The sequence below is a fragment of the Pantherophis guttatus genome, chromosome 2 (assembly GCF_059756535.1).
Source record: "Pantherophis guttatus breed Tessera chromosome 2, ASM5975653v1, whole genome shotgun sequence".
Taxonomy (NCBI): domain Eukaryota; kingdom Metazoa; phylum Chordata; class Lepidosauria; order Squamata; family Colubridae; genus Pantherophis; species Pantherophis guttatus.
Window position 1 is genome coordinate 266,058,419 of NC_142064.1, and position 12,802 is coordinate 266,071,220.

Below are 12,802 nucleotides of genomic sequence, written 5' to 3' on the forward strand. Positions count from 1 at the left end.
TAAGAGGTTATTCTAGCATTGTGACATCTTTGTTTATTTGCTGTATACTTTTTTTCTTTTTCTCAAATCTTCTGCAACCATTTTATAATTAACAATACACTTTTCTTTGAATCCTATAGACAAAAGCGGATGGCAATAAGAACACTCTGGACAACTGAGAATAACAAGCAATGTTGAAAAGGAAAGCAAATGGACCCAGAAATCAAACTATTTTCCATTTCCTTCAGAAAACCACACAATTCTTCTTCCCCGGCAGCTAGACAAAAAAGAGAAAATCAAATTAGATTCTGAGCTGGAAAAAGTAGGTAATGTGGAAGGATAAGGATACATTACATAAAAAGTCAAGGGAGATTATTTTTTTATTCCGAAAAAGAGGGATATCTCTGGAAGTCAGTGGGGAGGAAAAGGTCCATTGGAAAGCCACGTAGAACAGACTGTGATGCAGGCCTCGCTCTGGGAGGAAAAAAACAGCTTGAATCAAAGCAGCACTAAGCAAGGGATCATCCATATATTTGACCTACTCAGGAATATCAGTTGTGGAAAAACTCCATAGATGTGCCTATTGTGGGAAAGAGAGAACTTTAAAATCACAGCTGATTATGCATGAGAGGATCCAGACTGGAGAGAAGCCATACAAATTGTAGTGGGACAAAACCTTTGGTCAAAACAGCTCTGTTCTGGTTCATGGAAGGACCCACGCAAGAGAGAAGCCATATAAGTGCTCTCAATGCAGTAAATGCTTGAGGGAGTATGGCAACTTGGTGATACACCAGAAGACACACAGGAGACACAACCTTTTGAATGTCCTGATTGTGGGAGAAGTTTAAATAAAAATTTTGACCTCATTAGCCACCAGAGGACTCACACAGGAAAGAAAACATTTGGGTGTCCTGATTGTTGGAAAAATTTCACTCAGAATTCCATCCTGGTGATAGAGCAGATGACTCACACAGGAGAGAAACCCTTTGAATGCCCCATGTGTGGGAAAAGTTTCAGTCAGAACTCCAGATTGGTGAATCACCAGAGGACACACACAGGAGAGAAACCCTTTGAATGTCCTGATTGTGGGAAAAGTTTCAATTGTAATTCTGACCTTGTGATACACCAAAGGATTCACACAGGAGAAAAACCCTTTGAATGTCCTGACTGTGGGAAAAGTTTCAGTCGTAATTCGAATCTGGTGAAACACCAAAGGATTCACACAGGAGAAAAACCATTTGAATGTCCCATCTGTGGCAAAAGTTTCAGTCACTATTTCAGCCTCGTGATACACCAGAGGATTCACACAGGAGAGAAACCCTTTGAATGCCCTATATGTGGGAAATGTTTCAGTTGTAATTCTGACCTAATTAAACACCAGAGGACTCACACTGGTGAGAAACCCTTTGAATGTCCTGACTGTGGGAAAAGTTTCAGTCGTAATTTCAACCTGGTGATACATCAGAGGACTCACACAGGAGAAAAACCATTCGAATGCCCTGACTGTGGGAGAAATTTCAGTGATAATTCCAGCCTGGTGAAACATCAGAGGATTCACACAGGAGAAAAACCCTTTGAATGTCCTGACTGTGGGAAATGTTTCAGTCGTAATTTCAGCCTGGTGATACATCAGAGGTCTCACACAGGAGAAAAACCATTCAAATGTCCTGACTGCAGGAAAAATTTCACTGATAATTCCAGCCTGGTGAAACACCAGAGGACTCACACAGGAGAAAAACCCTTTGAATGTCCTGACTGTGGGAAAAGTTTCAGTCGTAATTTCAGCCTGGTGATACATCAGAGGACACATACAGGTGAGAAACCCTTTGAATGTCTTGAATGTGGGAAAAGTTTCAGTCGTAATTTCAGCCTGGTGGTACATCAGAGGAGTCACACAGGTGAGAAACCCTTTGAATGTCCTGACTGTGGGAAAAATTTCAGTGATAATTCCAGCCTGGTGATACATCAGAGGACTCACACAGGAGAGAAACCCTTTGAATGTCCTGTCTGTGGCAAAAGTTTCAGTCAGAATTCCAACCTAGTGATACATCAGAGGACTCACACAGGAGAGAAACCCTTTGAATGTCCTGACTGTGGGAAAAGTTTCAGTCGTAATTCGGAACTGGTGATACACCAAAGGACTCACACTGGAGAAAAACCCTTTGAATGTCCTGACTGTGGGAAAAGTTTCAGTCGTAATTCTTATCTGGTGATACACCAAAGAATTCACACCGGAGAAAAACCCTTTGAATGTCCTGTTTGTGGCAAAAGTTTCAATCGGAATTCCAACCTAGTGATACATCAGAGAACTCACACAGGAGAGAAACACTTTGAATGTCCTGACTGTGGGAAAAGTTTCAGTCGTAATTCTGAACTGGTGATACATCAAAGGTCTCACACCGGAGAAAAACCCTTTGAATGTCCTGATTGTGGGAAATGTTTCAGTCAGAATACCTATCTGGTGATACACCAGAGGATTCATACAGGAGAGAAACCCTTCGAATGTCCTGAGTGTGGGAAAAGTTTCAGTCAGAATTCCAGCCTGCTGAAACACCAGAGGACTCACACAGGAGAGAAACCCTTTAAATGTCCTAAACGTGGGAAAAGCTTCAGTCAAAATTCCCACCTGGTGATACACCAGAGGACTCACACAAGAGAGAAACCCTTTGAATGTCCTGACTGGGAAAAGTTTCAGTCGTAATTCTGATCTGGTGATACATCAGAGGACTCACACAGGAGAGAAATCTTTCAACTGTCCAATCTGTGGATGTTATTTCAGGCATAAATCATCCCTTATTGCACACAAGGAAATCCATATGAGGCAAAAGTAGATAAGTTTAAAGAAGGCTTGTATTTCATTGCAATCTCCCATTGAAATTGTCGGTGAGAAATTGACTATTTGAATTCTGACCTGATTCTTTTTACTCAAACATGTCTCAGGATTACACTCGTAGGTGGGAAAAAAAAGAAAGCGGAAAGGGTAACTAATTGTTTCTGGTTTTCAGCAGCAGTTTCTGGATATTTCCTTTTTAGCAGAAGTAGTGGAATGCCTGAAAAAGACATTTGGGTGATGTGTTTGTATATTGATTATGGAATTCCCACATCTGGAGTTTCAATCTTCTACCTTAGTTTCCTCCAGATTTGGGGCCCCAGAATTCCCCAACGAGCATAAAAGTTGTTCTCAAGATACAATTATTATGGGCCATGCAATTATGGTTGTGTGTTATAACGGCCATTAAGTGAGACTGCTTTCCTTAACTACCTGCATCCCCCTGCTCTCCCTGATGGAGCCATTAATTGAATGTGTAAATCGCTAAGCGGAACACTGGCTACCTTAGGCCTGAGGAAAACTCTTGGAGGCCTAGAGCAGGGCCTGTCTTACCTGCCGCAGGCATCCCTCGGCCTTCCTCCAAGACACCCTGTGCTCTGTTTCTCAACCCTTGTGTCCCCTCGGCCCTTCCCTCCTCTACACAGTCCCCCCAGTCCTTTCGCTCTCCCCCTCCCACACAGGATCCCCACAGGTTTTTTTTCACACTCCTACTGGGTCTCTATAATCCTTATGGTGGACTCCCACCCCACTAGGCCTCACACCCTCCACCTCCTTACCTCTGATCCTCATGTTGGGGAAGGGGAGGGACCCGCATCCCTGGCCCTCATGACTGTGTCCTGGAAGCAGTGATCATTTTCAGTGGGCTCTGAATTTGTTACTGGGCCATGCAGTGGACTTGTGGAAGCGGCTGCTAATTTGCCACACTGTTGCGCAGAAGAGTGACAACAAATCTCTCTGTTTTGCTACCTTAACATGAGGGGAAAAAATGTACAGTATTGAAAAATGATCCTTTTTAAAAATGCATTAAGTTAGAATTATCAGTAGCTTTGACAAGGGGAAAAAATTGGTATTGTCGCTGTTGCTATGACCGTTACGGCAAGGCAAGTTGCTCAGAGTTGCCTCAAACTGTGAATTGGGTAGCAATTAATAATTTAATAATAGTTTAATAATAAATTAATTTAATAATAAATGTAAAGTAATGTAAAGCTCATTTCCCAACTCTTGCTCAGTGATAAGGACTCCACACATACAGTGGATTTCTAACACAATGGTTAATTTGTAACCTATCCTTTGTGCATTCCACATCTCTATGACCAATCTGTCTTCCTCAGCTTCCTTTGCCTCTTCATTATAAATCGAAAATTTGTTTCAGTCGTACATCAGCCCAGCCACTCTGTGCCTCTGATGATGGGAGCTGCAATTAGGCTTTCGCCTCTTAATTTATTTGTTGCATTGCTATCTGTCCCAGTCCTAAATTCTATGAAAGAATGACATTTCATTAGGCACAGTTAAAAAATTTGAGTGGCTAAACTGGATCTGTTTTGGTTGGCATTCTTCTCAGATTCAAGGATGGTCTTTCTCCATCCTTTCTCCATCAGTGCCAGTCTGAGCGATGGAAAGTAGGACATTTGAAACTGGACAACTAAGCTATGCTTTTCCTTTTAACTTTACAACCGCTAAAGCAGCAATTGGTTGTGCCAGTGGATTTGCAGGATTTTGAAAATCATAGAATTACTGAGGATCTATCTGACTTCCCTAATGATTCTCTGAATTCTGAACCAGATTCATCGTGAAACTTGAGGTCACCATAGATGGAGACAGTGAGTAGACACAAATGTTTCAGAAAGTCTAGGGATGAATTTCTATAACATAAGAAGAACTTGGCTGAGCAATTTGAAAGCTGGTCTTGAGTGTGGCACTTGGGGTATTTGAAGGTGCCTGTGCCCTCTTCTTGGTTCTTCTGGGCTCTGTGCTCCCTGGTTTTATTCCTTCTTTTAAAAGATTGAGAATTTCACAAGTTATTCACAAGCTAGAGCTTCATCCAGAATGGGTTTGTTAAAAACAGATCATGCCAGAGAAACATCATTGCCATTTTTTATAAAGTAACTAAACTAGTGAATTTGTAAAATGTTGTGGAGATAATATACTTGGACGTCAGCAAGACATTTGACAAAGTAGACAACTTATTTCTTGGTAAGATAGAACAATGTGGGATAGACAGAAACAGCACCAGGTGAATTCACAATTGACTGACAAACTGCATTCAGTTGATAGTCTTCAATGAACTACATTTACATGGAGAGAAGCATGCAGTAGGGTACCTCAGGGTTTAGTCTTGGGCCCATTACTCTTCAATATCTTCATAAATGATCTAGAGAGGGGATAGGAGGGGAACTCGTGAAATTTGCAGATGACACCTAGTTTTGGGGGAAGAGCCAATACTTTAGAAGATGGGCTCAAGATCCTGAAGGAACTTGATACGTGAGCATTGGGCCAACAAAGTACAGTTCAGTGGTGAATAAACTAAGATCCTACACTTAGGAAAAACCAAATACACAGGTAGTGAATAAGGTAGTACCTGGGTCAACAGTATTAAGTGGGAGAGGAAACTAGGTATTCCAGTGGACAAGTATGAGCCAGTAATGTGCTGCAGCCACTAAAAAGAGTCAATAAAGTTCTAGGCTGCATCAACAGAGGGATTGTGTCAAAACAACAAGAAGTAATAGTACTGCTTCACGCTATGCTAATGAGACCACACTTAGAATACTGCACCCAGTTCTGTTCACCACAATACAAAAAAGATGTTGAGATTATGGAAAAGATGCAAAGAAGAGCAACTAAGATGATTAAGGGTCTGGACACTTAAATTGTATCACAATCAGTTGAGGGAGCTAGGATAACGAAGAGGATTATTAGAAGGAACCATGGTGAGAGGGCTTTTAAGAAGTGGCTGTGGTTGCCGCGATGCCTTCTTGGCAAAAGCTCAGACTCACAAAGCCATCTATTTGTGTGCGCTCATAATCAAATGCCTCCATCAGTCCCAGAGGAAGGGGACCTCCCAGAGCAGAAATGTTTTTTTCTCACCACGATCCTTCACATCCTTCTGAGTGATCCACCAACTGGATACGACAACAATTATTTCCTCTCCGTGATGCTTACAACAAATGACATCCACTGCAATGGATTCTTTTTCTGGCTGAAATACAGATAGTCCTCACTTACCATTTGCCTCATTTAGTAACCATTCCAGATTATGATGGTATAAACAAATATTTTTTGGCTAACAATGAGAATGGAGATTCATTCTCTGAGCTTGTAGATTGTTTTCTGAACATTTCGTTATCAGGGTAGGTAACATTGTGTGGTCAGTAGGTCATGTCAGGTGAGGGTTTAGTGATATGGCTTGTATCAACATTCAACCAACCCCAAACCTCCCCAACCAGCATTTCACCTCCCAATGTCCTTCACCTGATGTGACCTCCCCATCACAAGACCCTCACCTGAAGTGAGCCACACTTGACCAATGACAAGACCTATCACTAGAGCCTTATCCAACATGACCCTCTCATTACGAAGCTCATAAGCAGGAGAACATCAACTATGACATTCTCTAAATTCCACTGAAAATGTTATCTAGTTTGGTAACAAAAAATTCAAAAACCAACCCACAAGCTTGGGGAACGAACCTCCACCCTCAATTCTTACACCTCAGCTACAGATACTCAGCACTATTGGCAAACTATCTTTGCATTTACAACCATCACATTGTTAATGGAATCAAGTTGGTAAGCTGGCAATAATTTAGGGCGTCTGCACACAAATAAGTGCTTCATGAGCTTTTAAGGCCTAGAATCTAGTTAATTTTAAAAAGCTAAGCAGGATCAAGCTTCCAATTTTCAAATTTCTGTCTCTTACAAAACTAAGTGTTATACTTAGCAGTTATCCTGCACTCCCCAAGACAAATAACTGGCTGAAACAGTCAGTGGCACACTGTAGATAAGTAACACCAGCACTAGACTACTGTAGAGTACAGTAAAGGAGGCGAAAGGAGTTTAAACATTGTCTATGGAGATTCTCAGTCATCCAAGTCATGGTTGTCCCAAGGGTGCTTTTTCAAGAGGTAACTGGACTTTCTGGTTTTTCTTTGAAGGTGTTTATCTTCTCATACAAGAAGCTTCTTCAGCTCTGACATGGAAGATTTATACTTCTTGCAGACAGCTAGTCATTTGCATTCTTTTAGCAAGTTGATAAGGCCCCCTGGAGGTTTATCTGTGTCATCTGAATGGTGCAAATGGCTGTGTAGCCTTTTTGAAACTGTTGAAAAAACTGTTCTAGATTGAAGATAGATGATGCTGTATCCCTCCCCCTCTGTTGAGAGAGGGCTGTTCAATTTTGACATCGATGGCCTCTTTCACTCCTTTCAAACCAGCAATCCCCTCTGTCCAAAATGTGGACTTTGCTGTCTTCAAAAGAGTGGCCTTTGCCTTTTAAATGCAGATGGACTGCTGAATCTAGTCCTGATGGGTTTGTTCTCCTATGTTGTGCCATGCGTTTATGAAGTGGTTGTTTTGTTTCCCCAATGTACAGATCTGCACCTGGCTCACTGCATTGTACTGCATACTGTATACCACGTTGCTCAGTTTGTGTCTGGGTGTTTTATCCTTGGGGTGGACAAACTTCTGCCTTAGTGTTTTCTTGGGTTTGAAGTGTCACATTTCACTAGGCTCAGTTGCAAAGGTCAGTTGCTAGAAGTAAAAAATGACTTGATAGCATTTAATCAGTGAAAAAATCTTGAAACGCCTTAGATAGAGACGGGACAAGCCTGTTTTTCTGCCTCCTATATGGAGATAGCGATCAGGTAGGCAACATCTGTGCCTGAAAAGTGCATAATACATAATAAAGGAGTTAAAACCATCGAGTACTGTATTGCTAGAAAGGATTGGAGGAGAGGAGAAGGGCAGAGGAACTTCCGGATCACTCAATGGGAAGAAGGTGGTGTGCAGAGTGGTTTTTCCGCTCTTCCCAGGTTCGAAGCAGCAGCTGGCAGGTGAGTTGAATAAAAGCCATAAAAGTGTGCCCAATGTGGTAAATACTTTAGTGAGCATGGCAACATGGTGACATCAGAGGACTCACATCACATATGAGTGTCCTGATTGTGTGAAATTTTCATTCGAAATTCACACCTCATGAGACAACAGAGGACTCGCATGGAAGAGAAATCTTTTGAATGCCCTATCTGTGGCAAACGTTTCACAATTCCAGGCTGGTGAAACACCAATGGACTCACACAGGAGAGAAACCCTTTGAATGTCCTGATTGTGGCAAACATTTCAGTTGGAGTTCAAGCCTGGCGACACACAAAACAACTCACACGGGACAGAAACCCTTTGAATGTTCTGATTGTGGGAAAAGTTTCAGTCAGAATTCAAGCCTGGTGATTCATCAGAGGACTCACACAGGAGAGAAACCATACGAGTGTCCAGAATGTGGGAAAGATTTCAGTACTAGGGCTAGCCTTTTAAATCATGTGCTTATACACACAGGGGAGAAACCATTTAAGTGCCCCGAGTGTGGACGGTGTTTCAGGAAACATTCCACCCTTATCACACACAAGAAAATCCACATGAGGCCCAAAGTGATGAGTGTAGAGAAGATTTGAATTTTATTTCTAATGTCCCATTGTAAGTTCAGCTGAAAATTGACTCTTTAATTTGACTAAAAAGACTTTGCCTGATTTTTTGTAGTCAAATATGTCATGGTATTAGACAGGAAGGAGGAAAAAAATGTGTTATTACATGAGTTTGATAATGGCTACCTGGCCATCAGCAGCAGAAGTTATTTTTGCAGAAATTATGTAATTTTTAAAAAAATCTTTTTGGGAGTTTTATTTGCCTTTTTTATTATGATAAATGATAGAAATGCCAGGTGTGGTTCCTCCACTCGAGAGGAAAAGAAAAAAGCAGAAGGGTTTCAAAGTCTTTTCTTAACAGTTCCAGGAATTCAGGGCACCAAGCAGCCATTCAATGGTTGAAACACTTGTTTTGCTTTTTAGTAAATAACAAAAACCATACCTTGAGAAATCAATAATTGCCAAAGCAAATTTGGCCGCTCCCATTGATAGTGATAGAGCAGACATTTCAAGCTCAAGGCCTGTGGAACAGAGAGTGGATGGCCCTGGCCAGGCACTCCCCCTGGGCGTGCACACAGGCGGCAAGTGCGCGGGGTCTGGCGGTGCCCAGCAGCAGTTGCAACTGATTGACATCACACCATCTGGCCCCCTCTTGCTCGGCCTCACAGAAGCAATTGCTGGGGGAGGGGGGCACCAAGCAAGTTGCAGTGGCAGAATGCAGAAGCAATCGTGGGGTGGTGGTGGTGGCGCTGGGCAAGCAGCAAAGCTTTTTATCAAGAACTACCATTGGAAGCTTTAGATTCAGCTCTGTCCTTGTCTTCTGGAGATAAAATTGTGCTAGGAGAGCTCTCCTACCATTACAATGGGGCAAGCCATTGCTGCCACATTTGGGGATATGTGTGGTGCCCGTGCTACTGAGGGAGAGCAAAACTTCAGGCAGGGCAGGCTTGGTCCTAATTTTCTACTCAGTAAACAATTCAGAGGCTTCATTTACATCTCCCCCCCCCCTGCAACACTCGTGCACACTGCCAGAATCAGCTCTCACATGGCCAGAATCATATTGCACGGGTGAGGAGGGGATCTAAATGACCGCGGCCTCTCGCCCACTCTGTCTTGGCTTTCCCACAGTCACAACAAAGCAGGCAGCCATGCGGAGCATCGGGATTGCGTGTCTCCCACCCCATGCCTCTGCCTCTCCCTGCTGCTGTTGCCGTGAGGACGAGTTTCCACTCACTCTGTCTCATCTCTCAGCTTGTGTCCTCCCCATGCCTATATCTCTGCCTGCTGCTTGAACAGGTAATCAACTCGCCTGCACTGTGCAGCCCCAGAGTGGGCCAATCAAGCTGCTGGACACCGTTGGCCCCCATGCATGCTGCCTCTTATATGTGCTCTGGTGGGGTGGGGCACCCGGCTGGGCTGATCACCCTGATACCGTGTTTCCCCCCAAAATGCGTCTTTTGGAAACCCCCCCCGAAAAATATAAGACCGGTCTTATTTTCGTTGAAACATAGTAGTTAAATCACGCTTATTACTAACAAGTCCCAAACATCATCAAAGGAACTAAGCACAACATACATTTTATATACTTCTAAAAACACCATTCCTTGCTCTTCTAATTCAAGGATGGTTTTCCTCATAAACTGGAGGTGATCCAACACACTTTCATCCAACTTCAGCCTCATTCTATAAAGTTTTCTGGTGAGTTACTTGGCCAGCCAGCATTCTCTAGCAGATGTAACTTCAGGCACATGTATGACCTGATTATCTTCCAAGCACAAAATGATGCTGGCTACTACTTTCTCATTTTGCCTTTGCCCCTCCTCATTGAGATCTGCTGGAGGATGCTTACAACTGTCGACAAATCCTCCCTTTACAGAAACATCTCCATCTTTATGCACCCTGAGAGATAATTCATCTCCTTTAAGAGGAACTACAGGAAACCCTCCTCCCATTCCTGTAACACATAGCTGCCTTTACAAGCCAATCATCCTCAACCTCCCTGAGGTTCACAGTGAAACTTTTACCTCAGAAAAAGTTTACTTCTGGCTCTTCAGGGTGCTTCTGGGCCCATAACCTGTCAGGGAATTGCATAGCCGGGTTCCAAATGGAGTCATAGATGCTGACACAAACTTGTAGTTTTAAATAAATCTAGCTATATATTACAAGTACATAAACAGTAAACTAGATAGGGGCATCATCAGGTAAATCAGCACAGCAGGAAAAATCATGAGGTAAATTACAGACGACACATACAGAGGAAAAAAGGCGGGAAACAAGGAAACTCCCCCTTTACACTCACAGCAACCAATCTCATTTTAGATTGCCTCATGCAGAAGCCAGCTCTCTTCAACCAACTAGCTATAACTGTGTATTCTTACTCATTGTCTAACTAACCCTTCACAGCTATTAATTTAAATATTTTAACAAGCTGGCTCCCCTGAAGCATCTGGCCTGATGGCTGCTGCAATGTCCTAAATCCTTGGGAGCCGCATTAAATCAATCATAAAAATTTGAGATGTAGAGAGGTATTGATTTCAGCTGAGAGTCACCCCTAGGAAAGCTTATTCTGCAATTCTGTAAAACCTTCATGAACTTTTAGGGCTCAGCACCTAATCTCCGTAAGCTAAATAGCATCACATTTCACTGTTTCACTTGGCTCAAAAGTCAGTACCAAGAAATCAAAAATGGCTTGATGGCATTTAATGAGTGGAAACATCTTGCAAGTGCCTTAGGTAGATATCATTAGATAGATATCAGGAGATGGCGATCATTTAGGCAACATCTGTGCCTGAAAATCCCATAATACAATAGGGGGTGCCTGTGGTTGAGTTTAAGGAGTTAAAACCATAGAATACTGTATTGCTAGAAAGGCTATGAGAAGAGAAGCACAGAGGAATTTCCTCTACCAGATCACTCAATGGGAGGAAAATGGAGTGCAGAGCGGCTTTTGTGCTCTTCCCACGGTCGAAGCAGCAGCTGGAAGGTGAGTTGAAGGCAAGTGGGAGGAGAGTCCGGGAGCAAGTCGGGTTGTTCGGTTCCCTCCACGGCCTGGAAGCAGAGAAGCAACTGGGCTGAAGCCTCTCAGCTGCGGCTGCTGCAGGTTCCTTCCCTCCCCAAATGGAAGCCCACTGGTGCTGCAGGCTGGGAAACTGGTGGCTGCAAGTTTTTGCTGGTGGGAAGATTGAAAAAGTCTCCTTCAAATTAAGGTTGATTCTTTGGGAATGGCTTCCCTCCAGAGGTTGTGGCTGCTCCCATCACTGGAGGTTTGTAACAGGGTTGGAAAGAACCTTGCAGGTCTTCTAGTCCAACTCCCTGCTCAAACAGGAGTCCCAACACCATTTCAGACAAATGGCTGTCCAGTCTTTTCTTAAAACCTTCCAGTGATGGAGCCCCCACAATCTCTGGAGGCTGGTTAATTATTCTCACTGTTAGGAAGTTTCTCCTTAGTTCTAGGTTGCTTTTCTCCTTGATTAGTTTCCATCCACTGCTTTTTGTCTTGCCTTCCTCTCTTCTTTGTGGCAAATCCTCAAGTATTGGAACGCTGCTATTATGTCATCCCTAGTTCTTCTTTTCACTAAACTAGACATAGCCAATTCTTACAACCATTCTTTATATGTTTTGGTCTCCAGACCCCTAATAATCTTTGTTGCTTTTTTTCTGAACTCTTTCCAGAGTCTCAACATTTGTTTATAATGTAGTGACCAAACCTGGATGCAGTATTCTAAGTGAGGTCTTATTCTTTATAAAATGGAACTACTACTTTTTTATTTATTTATTTATTTATTTATTTATTTTAATTTGATTTATATGCCGCCCTTCTCCGGAGACTCGGGGCGGCTTACAGTGCATTCAGCAATAGCCTTCATACTTTTGTATATTTATACAAAGTCAGCTTATTGCCCCCACAAACTGGGTCCTCATTTAACCTACCTTAGAAAGGATGGAAGGCTGAGTCAACCTTGAGCCTTGGAGAGATTCGAACCAGCAGTAAATTGCAGGCAGCTGTGTTAATAACAGGGTGCTTTAAACCACTGTAGTACCAAGGCTACTTCATGTGATCTTGAGTCTATCCTTCTGTTAATGCAGCCTAGGATTCCCTCATCTAAATTGAAGAGTCCTGGGCCTAAAACCGAAACTTGGGGTACTCCACTAATTACTTCCCCCCATATAGATGTAGTTCCTTTAAGGAATACACTTTGACGTCGGTTTGTCAGACAGTTATGAATCTATCTGTGTGGATGGATGTGTCTGTCCCACATCTTCTAGGTTATGGATGACTTTATCAAATGCTTACTGAAATCCAAATATAACATATCCACGGGATTTCGCTGGTCCACTAATTTAGTTACTTTGTCAAAGAATGA

General features: G+C 42.7%; 3 protein-coding genes, 1 long non-coding RNA gene and 1 pseudogene across 7 annotated transcripts in view; 4 read left to right on the plus strand and 1 right to left on the minus strand.

Annotated features, from left to right (window-relative positions):
- On the minus strand, positions 1–10,602 carry LOC148115779 (uncharacterized). 2 transcript variants are annotated; one of them, XR_015731787.1, is made up of 3 exons: positions 10,463–10,602; positions 3,586–3,775; positions 1–256 (listed from the first exon to the last, which is right to left on the minus strand). It is a non-coding gene; the product is annotated as an uncharacterized LOC148115779 (long non-coding RNA). The 2 variants fall into 2 exon arrangements; XR_015731788.1 differs by lacking the exon at positions 10,463–10,602 and adding an exon at positions 5,894–5,968.
- LOC148115780 (uncharacterized) lies at positions 250–2,874 on the plus strand (annotated as a pseudogene).
- LOC117673502 (uncharacterized) overlaps positions 7,769–12,802 on the plus strand; it is a 15,656-nt gene continuing 10,622 nt past the window's right edge. The window contains exon 1 of one of the 2 annotated variants that reach the window (XM_087884342.1): positions 7,769–7,856. The gene's annotated coding sequence lies outside the window, so the exon portion shown is untranslated. Of the gene's footprint in view, positions 7,857–10,769; positions 11,422–12,802 lie in introns of those variants that run through there. The other variant, XM_034430913.3, reaches the window with a different exon arrangement.
- Positions 7,827–12,802, plus strand: part of LOC117673504 (uncharacterized) — a 22,950-nt gene continuing 17,974 nt past the window's right edge. Inside the window, exon 1 of one of the 2 annotated variants that reach the window (XM_087884400.1) lies at positions 7,827–7,856. The gene's annotated coding sequence lies outside the window, so the exon portion shown is untranslated. Of the gene's footprint in view, positions 7,857–11,351; positions 11,422–12,802 lie in introns of those variants that run through there. The other variant, XM_087884399.1, reaches the window with a different exon arrangement.
- On the plus strand, positions 7,870–8,577 carry LOC148115781 (uncharacterized). The gene has a single exon (XM_087884472.1). The coding sequence runs from the start codon at positions 8,037–8,039 to the stop codon at positions 8,466–8,468; it is 432 nt and encodes a 143-aa protein (XP_087740598.1). The 5' UTR covers positions 7,870–8,036; the 3' UTR covers positions 8,469–8,577.